General features: G+C 37.9%; 1 protein-coding gene across 1 annotated transcript; it reads left to right on the top strand.

Annotated features, from left to right (window-relative positions):
* Window positions 1–5,182: 5,182 nt before the first annotated feature.
* Window positions 5,183–18,912, top strand: LOC126484442 (neuralized-like protein 2). The gene is made up of 2 exons (XM_050107961.1): window positions 5,183–6,080; window positions 17,336–18,912. Exons 1-2 carry the CDS (start codon window positions 5,405–5,407, stop codon window positions 17,449–17,451), a joined length of 792 nt encoding a protein of 263 aa, XP_049963918.1. The 5' UTR covers window positions 5,183–5,404; the 3' UTR covers window positions 17,452–18,912.
* Window positions 18,913–20,833: the final 1,921 nt, after the last annotated feature.

Raw genomic sequence — 20,833 nt, 5'->3', positions numbered from 1 at the left:
ATTTTTGTATTGGATTCAGGATAGATCATGCTGGCATCATTTTCTAAAATTTTTAGAAGATAATTAATTCTAGAGTAGTATCACACCTTGGCTACAATAATATCCTAAGGAAATCACAATTTGAGTTTCAGAAGAATTGCTCTACTGAGAATGCCACTTACATTTTTACTCAGCAAATTTTACAAGAATTAAATAATATGCTAGCGCAAGTTGGTATTTTCTGCGACCTCTAAGGCATTTGACTCTGTGAATCACAGACTCTCCTAGGTAAATTTAAGTTTTGTGAATTTGATGGTACACCCAAATAATGGATAATGTCATATCTAACCAAAAGAATGCAGAAAGTTGTGTTTATTAATTGAAGCAATAGTCTTGGGACGTAATTCTGACTGGGGAGAAATCACACATGGTGTTCCCCAAGGCTCAATCTTAGTTCCACTATAATTCCATAAACACAGATTAACAAAAAATCATGACACCAAAAAAATAATTAATGTAGGCTAACAAAACTTCGGAAATGCATTTGTCTAGGTACCAAATTTAAGTGATTAACATTACGAGATCACCGTTTAATGCAAATGCGAGATAAGCCATTGCAAATATGAAATGCTGGTACATTAATAACCAGTGTAACCGCCAGAATCTCAAATAAAAGCATGGAGACATGCATGAATTGTGTTGTAGAGGTGCCAGATGTCAGTTTGTGGATGGAGTTCCATTCTTGTTTCACTTGGTCAGTCAATAAGGGACAGTCAATGCTGTGGATGACACAGAAGTTGTTATTCGATGTGTCCCATATGTGCTTGATTGGAGATCAATCTCCTGGCTGAGCTAGTCATACAACATGTTGACACTTTGTGGAGCATGTTGCATTACAACAGTGGTATCCTGTGTTACCATTTAAAGGACACAATCTGGAATGCTGTTCATGAATAGCAGCACAACAGACTTGCGCACAAATTTGCAGTCAGTGTTTGTGGGATAACCACGAGAGTGCTTCTGCTGTCATACAAAATTGGCTCCAAATCGTAACTCAAGGTATAGGTCCAGTGTGTCTACCACACAGACAGGTTGGTGGCAGACCCATAACTGGCCTCATTCTAAGCAACACATGGCCATCACTAACATCATGACAGAACCAGCTTTTATCAGAAAACACAACAGACCTCCACCCTGCCATCCAATGAGCTCTTGCTTGACAGCACAGAAGCCGAAAGTGGCGGTGGTTTGGGATTAGTGCAATGCATACTGCAGGGCGTCTGGTTCAGAACATCCCTTGACGTAACAGATTTGTAACAGTTAGGTTTGTCAGCATGGTGCCAACTGCTGCTTAAATTGCTGCTGCAAATTCAGTATGATGCGCCATAGCCATACATTTAACATGATGGGTTTTCCTCTTGGTAGTGCCATATGGTAGCCCGGAGTCAGTACATTCTCGTGAACACCACTGCCAGCAACCATGGGCTACATTCCCACCAAGTATTTCTGCAACATTACAGAAGGAACATTAAGCTTATCGTAGTCCCATCACATGGCCTCGTGCAAACTTAGTGAGGTGTTGATAAGGCATCTTTGTCGCCTTAAAGGCATTCCAACGTACATCAACTCACCACATTCAATCTCGAAGGTAACTAAAACTCACGGCCGTTACAGCGTGTACTTAAGCAAACCTGATGTGTATCCTCATAGTGGCACTACTAGCGCCACTCTTACGTGACTGGATTTAAATTTGAATATACATCATCTTTCAGATTTGAAGAAATGCCCACTAAACTTTCGTTTATGTCACACAACTCTTCCTTTGTGTTGCGATTTCTTTTTCTATCAGTGTATCTGTAAACGATGTTCCATCTAATATACAACTAGATGAATTAGGTTATTTTTGCAAATGACACTAGTACTGTAATCAATCCAAGCATGCATACGGAAACAGAAGAAATGATAAACTGTGTTTTTAAAAGTATCATTGACTGGTTTTCAACCAATGGTGTCAGATTCGATTTTAAAAAGACACACTTTATTCAATTCTGTACACCTAGGGGTACTGCAACAATGATAAGTGTAGCACATGGTGAGAAAATAATAAATGGCGTGGAAACTTCAAAATTCTTACGTTGTCCATATTGATGAAAATTTAAAGTAGAAAAATCACATTTTGGAACTCTTAAAACAACTTAGTTCAGCCACATTTGCTCTTAGAAACATTGAAAATCTAGGAGAGAGACAAATCAGTAAGTCGACATATTTTGCATGTTTTCATTCAGTTATGTCATATGGAATAATGTTCTGGGGTAGCTCATCTTTGAAAGTCTTCGTTACTTAGAAACGTGTGTTAAGAATAATATGTGGTGCTCAGCTACGATCGTCTTATAGACATCTGTTTAAGGAGTCGGGCATTCTGATTACTGGTTCAGAGTGTTCTTATTTACTGATCAAATTTGTTGTAAATAATCCACTACAGTTCAAAAGGAACAATGATATACGTAATTACAATAGCAAAAGGAAAAATAACGTTCATTACTACACATTAAGGTTGTCTTTAGCACAAAAAGGGGTGCACAGTCCTGCAACAAATCAATTACACAGTGATATAAAATGTCTTGACAGACAGCAGAGTAAAATTTGAAACAAATTGAAAAAATTTAAAGTTTCTCTATGACAACTCCTTCCATTCCACAGAAGAATTTCTGTATTAGTAATTTGTAAAAGGTGGTGGGTAGGAATTACTAACTCACATCTATACACATGTATATGAAAGAACCAGATATTTCTGCATGTAAACACAGCTACAAATTAATTTGCAATGTGAATCTAAAATGACTTGTTCGACATCAGTATCATTCAAAATGCTCCATGGAACATGAAGTTATCTAACTAATTAGTTATTTGTCTAAATATCAGTATATAACCTGTCCTATCCTCATAAAGGAATATTTTTATATTCCTTCTATACAGTTAGTTATTTTCGTCCTTTGATGAATAGATAAATAAATCTCGCATACAAATTACACTCCTTAGCAAAAAAACCTCCTAAATATCTGAAAGACTATGCTGCTCTTGCACTCGATGCTGATTCATCTGTAGATGATGTACCGAAAAGTTACAAGGAAATTACAAATCGTGAAAATAAGGAAGACTAGTATAAAGCTGTACAGGATGCAGCTGACTCTAAAATAGAAAACAAGACTTCGATCTTTGTTAAATTACCACCTGGAAGAAGACTATTGGCAGTAAGTGGGTGTTCAAATTATAAAAGGACAAGGATGGAAATATCATAAGATACATGGCTAGACTTGTGGCAAAAGGATGTTCACAGAAAAGGGGATTTGACTACGATGAAACATATGCACCAGTTTCTCCACTTGCAACTGTTAGAATAATGCTAGTTTTGCAATCCAACTAGGACTGGTTCTGGACCAATTTGATGTCGCCAACGCTTTTCTTCATGGATTACTCAAGGAGAAAATATATATGACTATTCCTGAAGGAGTAGGTATTCCAGAAGAACTGAAAGACGCAACTGGTTTGGTTTGCAGGTTACAGAAGTCTTTATATGGCTTAAAGCAATCACCACTAGTGTGGAATCACTCTATTCAAACCTTTCTTATGTCTATACGATTCACTCAGTCAGAAGCAGATAAATGTCTTTACTATATAATTTTAAAGGAAGTGGTCATTTATATTGTGCTCTATGTTGAAGACATTTTTATGGCAGGAAATAATAGAGAGAAAATGGACAGAATGAAATTTAAATTAAGGCAGAAGTTCAAAATAAAGGAACTGGGAGAAACACAATCATATTGGGAATCGAGATTTCTATGAACAATGGAGAAATGTATCTGAGCGAAACATCATATTTGAAGGATTTGCTACGACGATTCAACATGCAAGATTGTAATCCAGTCAAGACGCCTGTGGAAGTTAAACTGGAAATCAAGGCAGGAAAAATGATCGATGAGCCCTGCAGAGAGTTGATTGGATGTTTAATGTACGCAATGACAGCAACAAGACCTGATTTGTGTGCTGTGGTAAACTTATTGAGCAGATACCAAAACAATCCATCCGAACAACTCTGGAAAAGCTTAAAAAGAGTTTTGAGATATATCAAAGGAACCGTCAATATGAGATTACATTATCGAAAGGGGAATCAAGAAGTTCTTCTGACCTATGCTGATGCAAACTCGAATAGAAAAGACGACGCATGTTCTACCTCTGGTTATATTTTAAAATGTTTTAGAAACACCGCCTGTTAGGCAACAAAGAAACGGACTAGTGTTACTTTGTCTTCTACAGAGGCAGAATATGTAGCTCTGGCGACAGCTGCAGTTGGGTGAAATATTTGCTGGGCGATATTCAAATTCCACTCCAGCTACCAATTCATACATTTGAGGGTAATCAGTCCTGTATATGGTAACTGAAAACATGGGAACGTCGACGGTTGACACACGTCAATGTTAAATATAATTTTGTGTGTCAGGTTCACCGCAGGATCATCACGACCGTGCTTGTAAAATCGGAGGACCAGATTACAGATATTTTTACCAAAGGCTTACCAGCCCCTAGAGTCATTGCTTTGAGGAGCTTATTGGGTTTATTTTAATTTTTGTTAGCGTTAAAAGTAAACTCATTAAATTAGGAGGGGTTTTAAGATTGCAATTTTAATGATTCTCTGTTTGACTTGCGTTAAGTGCTGTAGCATCAAAGAGTAAAACAGGGATTGTTGTTCAGTTGTTGTGTTACGCCGTTCATCTTAATAAAAACCACCTAATAGCTTTTAACTTTACGTGTGTTATTTTATCGAAAGAAACTAAAATTACATCAAAAATGATTCAAAATTGCTGCTTTCCCATGGTAAAAACAAAAAAATTATTATTTAAAATTAGTGCTACACTCTGGTAAACTCAATAGTTCTACAACAGTGTCATGTCTAAGTTGTTATTGACACCACAGTCAACATTTGTTGACACGCCCAAATACAGGTGGCCGTGGTATTTCCAAACAGTTTAAATCGTAGATATGGTAGTTGTAATTGTTCAGCGCAGAAATATCTTCGTGACGTATTTGATATCAGAAAGCTAGTGTATTCAAACAGTCGCAGTGTATTTTTGTTTAAAGCTCGTATTAATCTACGAGAAGTAAATGTATCTTTAAAGATATATTCTCTAGTTCAAAACCACAGGGAAAGGATTCGACAGTATTGTGTTGGTGTTTTTTTTTTTTTATTTTTTTTTTTTTTGTACTCCGCAACGTACCGGCCACTATCATATAATGCTGCGTGTGGTTCATCTTGGTGTAGAGGAGGCAGTAACATCATTTATGCATAGTTGAATTTTTATGTGATAATGCAAAATCTGTCTGATGTTCTGGTGTAGTTTTACTTCAGTTGCGTACAGGAGGAAGTAAAATGATTACTAGGTTTCACCCGTACCATGGTGGAAATATTGTTTTATTCGATGACAACACCGTGGCCTATCGCAAAGCAAGTTTTGCCAATGCACTTGCCTTTAGTGAAAAGCCTCTTCTGCCTGGGGAAATCTTCCTTTTAGAGATAGAGAAGAACGAACGCGGCTGGAGTGGTCATATGCGACTAGGGCTTACTCAGCTTGATCCACAGACTGCTGCTGCTGCTGTGGGTGGTCTGCCGCAGTATGCGCTGCCTGATTTAGCCAACATGGGAACTTCTTGGATTTTTGCTATTACAAAGTCTCATAATAGTATTTATGAGTACAGCGTAATGCCAGACGGCTCCATGCCGAGTTATGAAAGACATAATGTGTTGGGTGATGAACATAGTATACGAACGTCAAGAGGTTGCATTCCTCGCAGCTTATTTCGTTCTTCACCACCAAGTGCTGACCACCAGGTATTGCCCACAGATGTTGGCAGCAGAATTGGTGTCGTTTATGTACCTACGCAAGGATTAGGAAGAGAGAGTAATTATGCTGAAATGCATTTCATCATTAATGGAGAAGATCAAGGGCCATGCACAATAGACATACCATACAAAGAAGGACCCTTACATGCTGTTATCGATGTTTATGGCACAACAAAGCAAGTTAGGATTGTACAGTTATATGGAGGTAAGACAGCAGTGATAATATTTACCTATCTCTTCCTTGTCAAATGTAAATTCTTACATGTACATTTCTATTATAGTATCTCTCTCTCTCTCTCTCTCTCTCTCTCTCTCTCTCTCTCTCTCTCTCTCTCTCTCTCTCTCTCTTCAGTGCTGAAGTGACACCTGTTGTGTAACTAATGCTAAATAATGTGACTGATTTAAGCATAACAATATTTGTATGTAAAGAACCGTAACACAGAAAGCAAAGCTTTTTTTGTGTAGCCTATAAGAAACATTGTTATAAAACTTCGTGGCAGTATAAAACTGCATGGCGGAAGAGGGCTCAAACCCAGGATCTTTGCCTTTTGTGGGTAAGTGCTGTGGCAACTGAGCTACCCGAGCACAACTCACGACCCGTCCTCAGAGCTCGACTTCCACCAGTACCTTATCTCCTACCTCCTAAACTTCACAGAAGTTCTCCTGCATAACTTGCAGGATGGCATTCCAGGAAGAAAGGACCCTGGGTTTCAGTCCCAGTCTGGCACACAATTTTAAACTGCCAGGAAATTTTGTATTGCCACACTCTCTGCTGCTTAGTAAAAATTTATCGTGGAAACAATCCTCCAGGCTATGTCTCTGCAATATCCATTTTTCCAGGAGAGCTTGTCTCAAGTTTTGTTGGATGACCTCTGTGCAGTTTGCAAGGTAGGAGATGAGGTACTGGCAGAAGTAAAGCTCAACTCAGTTGGTAGAGGAGCTGCCCTCAAAAGTTATATGTCATTGGCAGATTAAAGAATTTAACTACTTTCCAAATATTTTTAGGTTTCTTATGCAAATGTCATTGTTAAATTGGTGGTATAAAAATATTTCCAGGTAGTATTTGGATCACTCTGCATCAGGTGATCCAGTTTTAGGAATAATTCACACTTAACAACCTTAAATTCTGTTCATACATGGTCTCATGACGCCTATACATTTTATATAAGTAATTCCACAAATTTTTAGCTCTCGATATTCTGTGCATGCCATTCTGGAGTCCCAAAACACATTGACTGCAATGAGAATGCCGCCTCTCCCAGCAGAGCCGTATGCCAGACGCCGTGAGTTGACTAGCTGCCACAGCAGAGCCTGATGCTGTGGTATGGCCTAGTGGTGAAATATCAGTCACTATGCTTGTATTAGTCGAAGTGTTAAATCAAGGATGTCTACATTTTGTGAAGGGAACATAAAAGTTTTTGGTTGTCTTTCTTCGAATGGGTAAGCTACTTCCCTGAGAGTTGGTACACTGGTTCTTAGTTGGACAATATTATGAAAAGGATAGACTGCTACTTGTCATATAAAGGAGACATTGAGCCGCAGACAGGCACAACAAAAAGATTACTTGAGCTTTTGGCCAAAAGGACTTCCTCTGAAACAGTAAACACACATTCACTCAAGCACAATTACATGCATGTGACCACTGTCTGGCCATTGAGCCATGAGTGGCCAGTAGAACAAATGAGGTGGGTCACTAGGATGTGTGAAAGTAATCAAGAGTATCGTGTCCTTGTAGTGAAAATTCACAAATAGTACTAAGCCACCAGCTGTTGTAAATGTAGAGAGCACACACATCTGGCTGAAAACTAGAAGTTACAAATTCTGGCTGATCATCTACTCAGTCTGAAATTTTGACAGTGAGTGACAGCAAGTCTTCTGAATCTCAATCAAGATGAATCCTTTGCAAGTCAGTTGAAAGAAATTGGTGATACGGAAGAAAGACTTCCTTTTATCTGAGAGGTTTGTATCTGAGCTGTGTCAACAAAAATGAATTTGATATTTGTCATTTTTTGTGACAAAAAATGTATTGTACAAATCAAACAGTGTTAGAATTATGTTTCTTTTGGACACTGCAACCAGTCATTTGACATTCCATGAATCCTCTCACTTGTAGAGTTGCCATTGTTGGTGCCAAAGAAGTTTTATAGAACTTTTATACCAGAATCTTGGTGATGGTGGCACGAATGGATGGTCAAGAGATCCATCACTAAATTATAAAATTTTATGAAAATTGCTTTCTGTCTCAGGAAGTTCCCCAATTTTGCAGCAAAAACCGTGAATGTCTGCTGTGTCAAGCATTAGGTTCTCACTTAATGAACATGCTTTTGCACTGTATTTGTTCATTTTCAGCCACATAAATAATTATACGATGTACAGTAAATAATTATACGATGTACAGTAACTTGACAGTTTTTGCAATAAAAATCGTGGATGTAAACCTGAACAACAAACAAATAATTTTCTGCAGAATACGCTCTAAGACAAAAAAGAAAAGAAAAAGTGGTGCACTGCAAAGGATTTATCCGAATGAGACAGAAATTGGTAGATGATGTGAATGTACAGACAAACAAATGATTCAGAAAAATTGATTGGGAAATACAGAAGCGTCCAATTCCACCCGTCTGCCTTGACCCTTGGCGTCACAAATATGGCGGAAACGAGCATACACTATGACTCCAATATGGCGCCTATGACGTCATTACGTAAACATGACCACAAACACGAAAATACATTGAAAAACCCACACACACATGTTCCACAAAAACCTAATGAAACTAATGGGACAAGCGTGGGAAATTGGGGGTTTTTGGGTGGGGACAAAGTAAATATAAACAAATTTACACACACCACCATACCAAACCACACAAAACGATGAAAAAAACTGACAACACAAAACTCCCCAAATTCCACTAAACACAATATCCTGTGAAATCGGACACTTCCCTTGATCTATATAGCTCAACAGCAGCTCCCGATCCCACAAATAACACTTCCCTTGACCTATATAGTTCAACAGCAGCTCCTGATCTCACAAATTGGAATCGAACACTTCCCTTGACCTATATAGCTCAACAGCAACACCCGATACCGGAACAACCGCAGCCACAACCACGCATTAGGATCGAATACTTCCCTTGACCTATATAGGTCAAAAGAAACTACCAATACCAGATCATAAAACCCAAAACTACAACCACATCCACAATCATGACTACCTCAAAAAACACAACAAACCAACAAAATTGGAATCTAACACTTCCCTTGACCTGTTATCCTTACGACATCTCCACATACAGCCGTCCCTGGTCCGAGATGCCAGAACTTTAGTAAGCCTTATTTCTTCACGACATACTGAACACTTCACGACTTCATTCAAAAATACGAATAGTTGAAGAAATTTCATTATAGACAACGCACTGTCTCCCATTATCGCCGACAACCGAAAACTGTTGACCTTGTCAGTTATATCCATACCTACCAAAGACATAAAAAAGCAATTTACCAAAATTCACACGCGACAAACAGAAGAAAACTACAATAATGTCGAAATAACAAAACTAAAATCGTTAACTCACTAAAAAATATTCCGCTGAAAGCACAGTCGCAATACCACACACGTGCAATGCTATCATGCAAATGAACCCTATACGCCACGTAACACACTACCCATAAACACACCACCAGAGAGAACCACTGGCCGCAACAATACGCCACCTATAAACACGCCACACACGCAAACTGAACCGAAAACATCACGTAACACACCAGCAGAGATCACCACCGATCACATCAAAATGACACCTACAAACAGACCACTCTCACAAACTAAATTCCGCGGCGTTGTGACGTCACACACAACAGCCTTACGTCACGGGTCAAATCTGACGGGTGGGATTGGACGCTTCGGTCGACCCAATTGGTTGAATTATTCGAGAGAAAGAGCTTCACAAATTGAGCAAATCAATAACATATTGGTCCACCTCTGGTGCTTATTCAAGCAGTAACTGAGCTTGGCATTGATTGATAGCGTTGCTGGTTGGCCTTCTGAATGATATGTGCCAAATTGTATCCAATTGGCTTGTTAGATTGACAAAATCCCAAGCTTGTTGGAAGGTCTTGCTCAGGGAGAGATACAGTGACCTTGCTAGCCAAGGTATGGTTTGGCTAGATAAAAGGCAAGCAGTAGTGCATGGTCATCGGGGCTCAGTTCAAAGCAGGACTCATCACTGAAGACAGTTCTATTACAGTCAAATTCTAGGTTCAAAACGAGTCCACAGATGCACCGGACAGCAGCGGGATACCAACTTCACTGTTGCCCACAATAAGCCTACCCATCAGGGATGATGGTCAGGGGTGCTATTACTTCTCATAGCAGGGTCCCTTTGGTTGTCATCCATGGCTCCGTTACAGCACAGCGGTACATCGATGATATTCTATGGCCTGTTTTGTTGCCCTTGTGGAAAGATAATGCCCGCCCTCACACAGCGAGAGTGACTACTACGTGTCTACGTGCTTGCCAAATGCTGTCTCGGCAAATGGATCTTATCTCCGTTGAGAATGTTCGGAGTATTATGGGTAGGCTCCTTGAACCATCTCAGGATTTTGACGATCTAACACACCAGTTGTACAGAATTTGAGGAGTACATCCAACAACCTTATCATTCAATGCCAAGCTGAATAACTGCTTGCATAAGGTCAGAGGTGAAACAACAGATTACTGACTTGTTCGATCTCTAACTGCCTGTATTGCAAAAATCATTGAAATTTTCTGAAATTTAATCATTTGTTTGGTTGTAAATGAGCATCATATCTACTGATATCTGTCCCGTTCAGATAATTTCTTGTTAGTGTGTGTCTTTATTTTAAGGTATTGTGTCCGATTTTTTTGAAATGGAATGGTGAATCCAGAATGAGATTTTCACTCTGTAGCAGAATCTGTGCTGATATGAAACTTCCTGGCAGATTAAAACTGTGTGCCGGTCCAAGACTCGAACTCGGGAACTTTTCCTTTCGCGGGCAAGTGCTCTACCATCTGAGCTACCCAAGCACGACGCACACCCCGTCCTCACAGCTTTACTTCTGCCAGTACCTCGTCTCTTACTTTCCAAACTTTACAGAAGCTCTCCTGCGAACCTTGCAGAACTAGCACTCCTGAAAGAAAGGATATTGCGGAGACATGGCTTACGAGGGGACCTTCTGGGAGGTGCATCGAGTTATGAGCTCTGACTTTGCCTGCTTATAGTGTGGGTAGGCACCTATCACACCCTAAAATTGTAGGTGCTAATGCGGCCTTGTGTTGAAATATTGCCTGTTAAAGTTTTGGCAGCTCTTTATATACAGAAAAGTTTCACTGTTGTGGCAATTGAGCGAGTAGCCAAGTGGCAAGCGAGCAAGACTCCCGTTCAGGCGACCCTGGTTCGAGACCCGTCTATGCTACTTTTGTTTTCGCGACGCTAGATCCACCGCAAAAAGAAGTATTCCATAACGTTAATGCAGTGGCGTTTCCTGTGGACTTGAGAAAATACAAATGCGATTGTGGCGAAAATGAATGTGCATTTGTACAGTGTTTGTGGTGTCAAAAGTACAAATGTTTTGATTGTTTTTACAAAAAGTATCATCCGTCGGAATGCACTCGTCAGAATATAGGAAATATCGATAAACTTTCCATTTTTAATCCCTCATTTGTTTTTTTAATATTTCCTACCTCAGCGGAACAAAATTAAAAATACAGTGGAAACAAATTGAACAGTAATAAAATACTTCAAGAAATTGCATTACCGTTAATTTTCTGTTAAAATAAAAATACGCAAAAGTTTAAAACAAAATGTGACATTCAGTTTGTAATTTTGATTTATAGAGGCATGTAATTCTTTTTAATCAATTCCTTACAGAATGTTGATGATTAATTATAAATTAAAACAGGCATTTGAAAAGAAAAAAAAAGGGAACAAAAGTAGCATAGATTGGTCTCGAACCAGGGTCGCCTGGACGGGAGTCTAGCTCGCTTGCCACTCGGCTACTCACTCACTTGCCACAGTAGTGATATTTTTCTTTATATAAAGAACTGCCCGCACTTTAACAGGCAATATTTCAAAAAAGTGGCTGCATTGGCACCTACAATTTTAGGGTGTGATAGGTACCTACCCACACTATAAGAAGGCGAAGTGGGAGCTCATAACTCGATGCACCTCCCAGAAGGTCCCCTCGTTAGCCACAGCCTGGGGGATGTTTCCAGAATGAGATTTTCGCTCTGCAGCGGAGTGTGCGCTGATATGAAACTTCCTGGCAGATTAAAACTGTGCCGGACCGAGACTCAAACTCGGGACCTTTGCCTTTCACGGACAAGTGCTCTACCATCTGAGCTACCCAAGCATGACTCACGCCCTGTTCTCACAACTTTACTTCTGCCAGTACCTCGTCTCCTACTTTCCAAACTTTACAGAAGCTCTCCTGCGAACCTTGCAGAACTAGCACTCCAGAGAGAAAGGATATTGCAGTGACATGACTTAACCACAGGCTAGGAGACTAGGTACTGGCAGAAGTAAAGCTGTGAGGGCAGGGCATGAGTCGTGCTTGGGTAGCTCAGGTGGTAGAGCACTTGCCCACGAAAGGCAAAGGTAGTTTCAAAATGGTGAATTGTCAAGTCGGAGATTTTTATAGACAATTTTAGTATGAAATCTTCAACAGGTAGTTTTTTGAAGTAATGCACAGTCTGTGAGAAGCCATATTTTTACTCATCATTATTGTCATCTTCTTGTTCTGTGTCAACATCTTTGTACATATTGGTGTGGTATGACAGAGGCATTTTTTTCCTTGACAGCTGTTGCACCACAGAAACATGCTGTCTTTAGATTCTGTGCTGCACTGTCAGAGCCATTAAAACTACAAATTTCTTTGGTCAGTGCTAATAGCAACCCATTACTTTAGCATTCTGATGAACAGATGGAGAGTGCTCTGAATGACCTTACAGTAACATACCATTCTAGAGAAATCATTGGAGAACCAAATTTCAGGACTGTACTTAGCAGTGAACATCCCTCGGAAATTGCTTACCAGAAGTCAGTTTTGCTTTTGAATTTGAATTCAGTCAAAATAATAATAAAAATTTGGTGCCCTATGTTTTACAGTATCAGACAAAACTTTGTTTGTTTTTCTCTTGGCATAGTCAGAATACTGACCCCTTATTTTGTTTTTGAACCCTCCCTCGCTCCTCGTCAGTCTTGAAATGTTTTGAGACTGGATTTTTAAAAAAAAAGGTGGGGGGGGGGGGGGGGGGGCGGGGTTAATGCTTCGTATGTTCATATGCTGCAGGTTCGTATTGATAACAAGAAGTTCTTCAAAACATTCTGGAGAACATCTTGATAAGTAGATTTATTGGTGTTGTTCCGTCGTGATATAACACAACAATGTTGAAACACTGAAATTTACTGGCATATTAAAACTGTGTGGCGGACTGAAACTCGAACTTTGGACCTTTGCCTTTCGCGGGCAAGTGCTCTACCATCTGGGCTACCCAAGCACGGCTCACGACCCGTCCTCACAGCTTCTGAATATTGACACAATATTGCCGCATGTACACTGCTGCCTACTCTCAACTGGTCGAAAACACATCCATTGTTTACAGTTTCTTGGTTCAAACTCATTGTTTTTTTTAATATTATCTAGGGGAGCTTCAGAACCAACAAAACTTTTTTTTTTTTTTTTTTTTTTTTTTTCCAAAAAACTTGCTCTTTCTGGTGGAAAAATAAAGAATAAGAGGTGATAATATTTACCAATATAACATCAAGGTATGCATGCACAAATTTGAATTGAAAATTTCTTATGGCATGTTTATACATAATAACATCTAGAATATTCACAAATAACTGAGCTACATTTCAGTAAAATTGATTACAAGTAACTTCTGTACAGCACTACTGAAGAGTAGCTAAAGTGAGATTAACTGCCCATGGGTGTTAACTGAACCATTCTACTAAAAATGAAAAAGTAAAAAAAAATTAGTTATCTTAACAACCCTTCATCACCTCATATGATATTTTACCAATTAAAATGGGTAACTGCCATGTCATTAACTATTGTCGAGTTAACAGGCTTTTAAAGGTTTTGTTAGCTACCTCGTTTTTAAATGTTCTTTTGGTTTAGATTTTGCTGTCGCTAAATATGTTTCACTAGTTTGCACAGGGTTAAGTGGACAATGTGTTTTGGGGCTAACTGGTCAGTGGTTCAATTTACCTCACAAAAAATATGCAATGTACCTACTCTTATTCTCATTGCTATATATGAATAGAAGCATTATAAACCATTGTAATAAAGCTTACCATGAATTACAGGGCTCATAATGCCGAGAATAAAATAAACCACCAGTCATTGAGATTATCTTCCAGAACTGCTGAAACACACAGTTGGTCAACATATCTATGAAAAAGTTTCTTTGCAGAAATAGGAAAGAAGCATATGCACTACTAAGTCAACTCTTAAACAATACACGGAAAAGGCTTTTTTTCTAGGTATTGACAATGTCAATTTTGGCCCATCAAATGAACACTTAATAATTTTCACAAAAGTTGAAGAAAAGTAGTTTCTGACCATATTACTTCTGCAAACAATATTCATTGTGGATTAACTACAAGAATTATGGCTTATAAATTTTCTAAGGGAAATGGAAAATCTGTACCCTACAACTGGGAAAGAGACTAGAATTGCTCAGAGCATTCATAAAACAAAAAATCTTTCATAAAGTATCATCATCATCAGTTATCTGCTATATTAGCAGGTCCTTTGCCTCTCCATTTTCTGCGATCCATTGCTTCCTTCTTAAGGCTGCTGTATGTTGTACCGTCCATTATGTCATCCAGTATCTGGAATCTCTTCCTTCCTCGCTTCCTTTTCCCTTCTACATAACCTTCTAAAACTGTTTTTATCAGTCCGTCATTCTTTCTTAATATATGCCCAATCCAATTTCTTTTTCTTCTCTTTATTACATCTAGTAACTGCCTTTTCTCTCCCACTCTTCTCAGTACCTCTTCATTTTTTACTCTGTCCATCCAACTTATTCCTTCCATCTTCCGCCATGTCCAGATCTCAAAAGCCTCCACCCTTTCTCTGTCTTTTTTCCTCATAGTCCATGTTTCAGCGCCATATAGAAGAACACTCCATACAAGACATTTTATGAGTCTCTTTCTGAGTTCTCTGTCCATACCGCTGCAGAAGATTCTCCTTTTCTTATAAAACGCCTCTTTTGCCTCTGTATATAAGAACAGAAAAGTGTGTCAAGCACCAGTAGCGTTACAGAGGTGAATGTAAAAGTGTTATTCAACTATGTGGTTTTCCCTAAAGAAATATACGTTTGAACCATAAGACATAAACACTTTGGATGAGAAAGCAGCAATCACTGTGGAGCAGCCACAATTGGCTGCAGAGCAGGTGGACAAGCTACATCTGATGAGAATTCACTTGTTACTGTGGTTGTGATAATTAATCCAGTGCCCATATTTCTTGGGTTTCCTAAGGTATGCTTGAAAGGTCACATTCTGCACAGTGTCCCATCTGACTCTAGGTGTGGACACACAGTCTCAAGTTGTATGAACGGTGAATTATTTTTATCATTTTTATAACACTTTGCAAACATGAAAGGCCTGCAAATGATGCTGGACAATTGTGGGAGCCACACAAGCATAGGAGCAGTATCATATACAAAAGACAGTGGTATTATTTTGCTGACTCGGCCACCTTACATGGCCCATAAGCTACATCCTCCTGATTTGAGAGCTTTGCTTCTTTCAATAAATTCAATAATACAGCCTTTGTGACCTTGAGACAAGCACAGAGGTATCAGTCACAACGTGTGATGTTAGTTGACATAGGGTTTTCCCCTTGCTTTCACTAACTGAAATATATGCAGCAGTTTTAGGTCATATGGTATTGAACAACTGAACATAGTTATCTTTGGATCTGATGACTGTCTGCCATCGAACTTCACTTCAGCCACTCGAATTTTGATGGCTGAATTAATAAAAGAATTGATGTGTCGCCTACTTCCACTGTTGATGTTTCTGACAAGATCATAATTGCAAATCTCAACATTCGTCAGCCTTTTGAAGAAGTCAAGATAAATGGAAAAAGAACTGAGACATTATTTTAAGAAGATATTTGGTCTCCGCACAAAGACCCTCTCCCAAGAAGAAACTAAATTAATGATTCTGATATACACCTTAATCAAAAACAGTCTTGAAGAAGAAGCTAGACTAATACAAGAAAATAAAATAAAGAAATCTAGTAGATGTATAGGCAAGTGGTGTAAAATCGAAAGGAACAAAAACTTAAAGGGAAAGCTATTTGATTTGCAAGTCTGGAGGAATTGTTACCTATGATATCTTCAGCAGTGAGCCTCTTCAGATGGAGAAAGTATGGTGTATTTCTCAGGAAATTACATGATTGTTTAAGTAGGTGCCAAAGATTCTACAACTTACAAACAATATATTGTTAAGGATTTGCAAGTTCTAAAAGTTGGAGCTTAAGTGACATTTTACACATGTACGACTGCAACAATAAAATTTATGCTAACACATAATTTTTTTTTTTTTTTTTTTTTTTTTTTTTTTTTTTTTTTTTTTCAAGAGGCTGGTGATGTGTGAAAATTACTTAATCCATTTCAATTAAGATTTGCTTACTACACAAGTATGTTATCTCTCTTTTTGTGGTTTGGTGACTTCAGTTTATGTTAGCTCTTTATTCTCCTTTTGTTGGCTATTGTGATTCTATAGTTTACTGTTTGTATGTCATTATACTGTATTCCATAGAGTGCAGTTGTTGGCTGTGTTGTTGTTTATTTTTTCTGAATGTATACGAGTTAATGACAGATGCTCAGTTAACCGCATTATGTGGCTCAGTTAACATCCTAGTAAGTGAATTGTGTGCAATTATGTTACATTTTTGGCCTCTGACTTTGTTGAGTTAACCTACCTTTAAGCTATTTAGTATACATTGTTGGATGAAAAATTATTGCGGTCACAAAATCGTTGCATTTGAATTTTCTCCAACTTTGAAAATTGTGAATGACACAGCCTTAAAATTTTAACTGTGTTTAGGCCAAACGCTCTTTGGTCTCAGTTTTAAGCTGTCTTGAATTTAGCCATAACTGACGTAGAACTATCACAAAGCTTTTCAGCTCTCTGCTGAAAAACTTCTTAAACTATGTATTCTTTTTGTATCTTGAGGTCAGATTTTGCACAGCTTAGTTTTATTCTTTAAGAATCATACATGCAAAATTTCATTTAGATTGGTGATAGGTGTGGGCTACCCAAAAGGTAGCAATAAATGTTAGTGATGTGAGTGACAAAATGATAGCAAAAAGGAATACTGTGTATGTGTTCACTTTGCCTTTTACTTTACTGCAATACAAATAGATTCTTTATAATGTGTCAGTTAATTAAGAATATGGCATTGTTTGATCATTTTCAGTGTCTACACTGCAGAATGCATGTCGCGATGCCATATTACAGTACATCAAGAAGGCATCAGTGGCATCTTTACCACTACCAAAGACACTAAAGGAATATTTGTTGTATAAGTCATGATAAAAGGAATATGCAAGTATGAATTGTATCTGAGAGGGAGACTTGATGTTTTACATATAGTGGATGATAGTCAGAAGCAGATTTTCTTGTGCATCTATCCATTACCTGTGTAATAATATCCACTCTTGATATGAAGTGATAGTCATTTTTATTTAAGAAAATGAGGTCACTGAGTAATGAAATAAAGTCACTCATGATTCATTTCTCAAAAGTAGCAACCGTATTGCATTTTGAACTGTGTGAACCATCATGATGCTGGTATATTGGTAGAGGCATTGTGAGGACGTAAAGTAACGCTTACACTTAACGAGTCTGCAGTTACAAGTAAATACGCTTACATAATCATAGTGAACTGTAAATTCAAAACTCACTCTGAATATCATATATTGACACACAGGACTTCTCACATGGAAGTCTGAGGTGTGTATTGTTGAAGTGATACGAAAGGAAGTTCTTTTGCCAGGCAATATTTTGTTCCAGATACATCCGTCATGTAAATTCAGAATATGTGGTTAAGGAAAAAATTGCTGGTAACAGGTAGATTAGTTACATGAGAGCATCTTCATTTAAATAAGGGAGACTGGATATGTTACTAATCATCCACTGCCGCTTGGTGACAGACACATTCTACCAAAATACATTTCAAACAGTACTGTATAACTGAATATAATATTTTGCTTCGATGCCATCACCTAAGTGCTCTTATAGCACTGTGGAACCACTAAGTTTGTTAAAAACTCAGTTTAAATAGACATAATAAACTTCCTTATTAACAGTAAGTTAACTACTGTCTGACTTACAGATTTAATTACCTATGACCTACCAATTTATGTTATTTATATTTGATCTTGAGATGTTTTTCCTTCTTCTTTAATGTTGCTGTCATGTTTGCACTGCGAAACAACATTTTTTGCACACTGTTACTAAATGGGACACATTCTTCTCTTAAAACTGGATCTGCATCTTTTCATACTATTTTGTTATCAACTGTGTCCTGATAAATGAAAATTCTTAGGTTGGCAGTTTGTAATTTAACAGAAGTGGCTAAAGCTAAGAAACAAAAATGTGTGATATTTTGTCTTAAGACATTACCATCAAATGATGGGTGGATGTGCCAAAACTTGGGCTTTCGTTTTGGATATGATGAATTAACTTTAAGCCCCTTCCATATTTTCAATAGTGTAGGATGTACATTATTTTCCTGCTCCTTCTCTACAAGTATCTCACATATGTCATGTTGGGTGTTGCATTTGGGCATTTCCATGCTACGGATAGAGATGTAATGTACAGATTCCTAAATTTATATATATTTTTTCTTAAAAAATGATAACTGTCACTTTTACAGTTCAATTAATAACCTGTGGTCTGTACAGTATACCGAGTTATGAAACTGCAATTTTTCCTTTCATTTATTGATTTTATTGATTTTTTTTCTGTGAATAAAACACGTGACACATTGTATTCACTTATGTTAACTATTTGATCACACAGACATTTATTTCACATTTGGCTGTAATTTTTGGGCCATGCTTTTCTGCCTCAAATGTGTTGGAAATAAATGTTCAGCCAACTCAAATTTAGTGTTGCTTTTCTCTTAAGAAGGATCACTAACTTAACCCAAAAAGACTGAATAATAACATGGTATACACAGACAAGAACATAAGCACTAAATCATCTTTAATAAAAGACAATTCATTGTAATAGTAAGCAAGAAAGAAATGTTCCCTGTCTTGCTATTCTTTATGTAATTGTAAAAAAAAATAAACATAAGTTTTCCTTACAGGTTATTCTAGATAAATCTGCATCATTATGACCGTTTATGTTGACGTGACATTGTTTTTGATTGTGTATTTTCAGCTCACAGTGATAGTTTTGCTATTTCACATATCTAGCTCCCAGTACCTTTTAATTAGGGAATATAACATTCAAAAGTATTTCCTATAGTTCTGCAGCCAGTGTTGATCATCTTGTATTCTACTAGAGCCCTTTCTTTTGTTGTTAAGAATGCACACATATAAGTAAATCTGAATACATATGTACTTCTGCACTATGGAAAATTTGATAGGCAACAAATGTAGAGTGGAAGTTCTAAAGGAGGTTAAGTGCCATAACACTGGTTTTTATTTATTTATGCAAAACATAGTAAATACCACAGAAGAAGATCTATGTTGTCAAAACTCTGTAATGAGTTACATACTAAAGCACACTATAAATGCACTAAGATAGTTTCTTAGAATTAGTGGACAGAATTATTATTTTGTAAAATTGTCCTTGAAAATAGAAAAGGGACATGTGCCATAATAAGAGGGAAACATTCCACGTGGGAAAAGTATATCTAAAAACAAAGATGATGTAACTTACCAAACGAAAGTGTTGGTATGTTGACAGAGACACTAACAAACACAAACACACACACAAAATTCAAGCTTTCGCAACCCATGGTTGCTTCATCAGGAAAGAGGGAAGGAGAGGGAAAGACGAAAGGATGTGGGATATGTGATGTGACTTACCAAACGAAAGCGCTGGCACGTCGATAGACACACAAACAAACACAAACATACACACAAAATATTAGCTTTCGCAACCAACGGTTGCTTCGTCAGGAAAGAGGGAAGGAGAGGGAAAGACGAAAGGATTTGGGTTTTAAGGGAGAGGGTAAGGAGTCATTCCAATCTCGGGAGCGGAAAGACTTACCTTAGGGGGAAAAAAGGACGGGTATACACTCGCGCGCGCACACACACACATATCCATCCACACATATACAGACACAAGAGACACACACACACACACACACACACACACACACACACACACACATACTGCCGTTATGTATTAAATTCTTAATGTAAACTGAAGAAAATGTTCAAGGATATGTTTTAAAAAAAATTCACAAAAAAGGATATTTTGTGATACTGAAAGCAATAAAACAAGGAGTCTGTAAAACAAAATATGACACTTGTTTTCCACACAAATCAAGATAAAACCAGTTGTTCCCTTTATCAAGAGATTTTTTCCTAAAGTTATGATTCCTTGCTCCTTATTTAGCAAATCTAACTCAGTGGATAGATTTAGCAATATCTTGCCCAGTGCAGTACCAAAAAGTCAGTCTTTCCTTCTAATCACATCCAGTAAGTCTCCCATGATCTGGGGTTCTGGGTGACTTTTCTGAACTCTACCCATTTTCCTAAACCTCACCAGTCCTTTTCCTGCACCCTTCTTTCTTCCCCTTCCACCCTTCTCCCAGAAGAAGGAGCCACTGGCTCCAAAAGCTTGTATACACAATAATTTTTACATGTGTGTTCTCCTGCCGACATTTGGTGAGTAGATTTTTTATCTAGCCACATACATTATATTTTCAGTGGATAGCTTGTCATATATACTT

Source organism: Schistocerca serialis, chromosome 6 (genome assembly GCF_023864345.2).
Source record: "Schistocerca serialis cubense isolate TAMUIC-IGC-003099 chromosome 6, iqSchSeri2.2, whole genome shotgun sequence".
Lineage (NCBI taxonomy): Eukaryota > Metazoa > Arthropoda > Insecta > Orthoptera > Acrididae > Schistocerca > Schistocerca serialis.
This window is presented reverse-complemented; position numbering and strand designations above follow the sequence as displayed.

What these genes read in the sequence shown, in the direction of transcription:
- LOC126484442 (XM_050107961.1), top strand. Translation starts at nt 5,405, where the DNA reads ATGATTACTAGGTTTCACCCGTACCATGGTGGAAATATTGTTTTATTC. An exon ending in GATTGTACAGTTATATGGAG is followed by an intron (nt 6,081 to 17,335) that starts GTAAGACAGCAG and finishes GATCATTTTCAG; the next exon opens with TGTCTACACTGCAGAATGCA.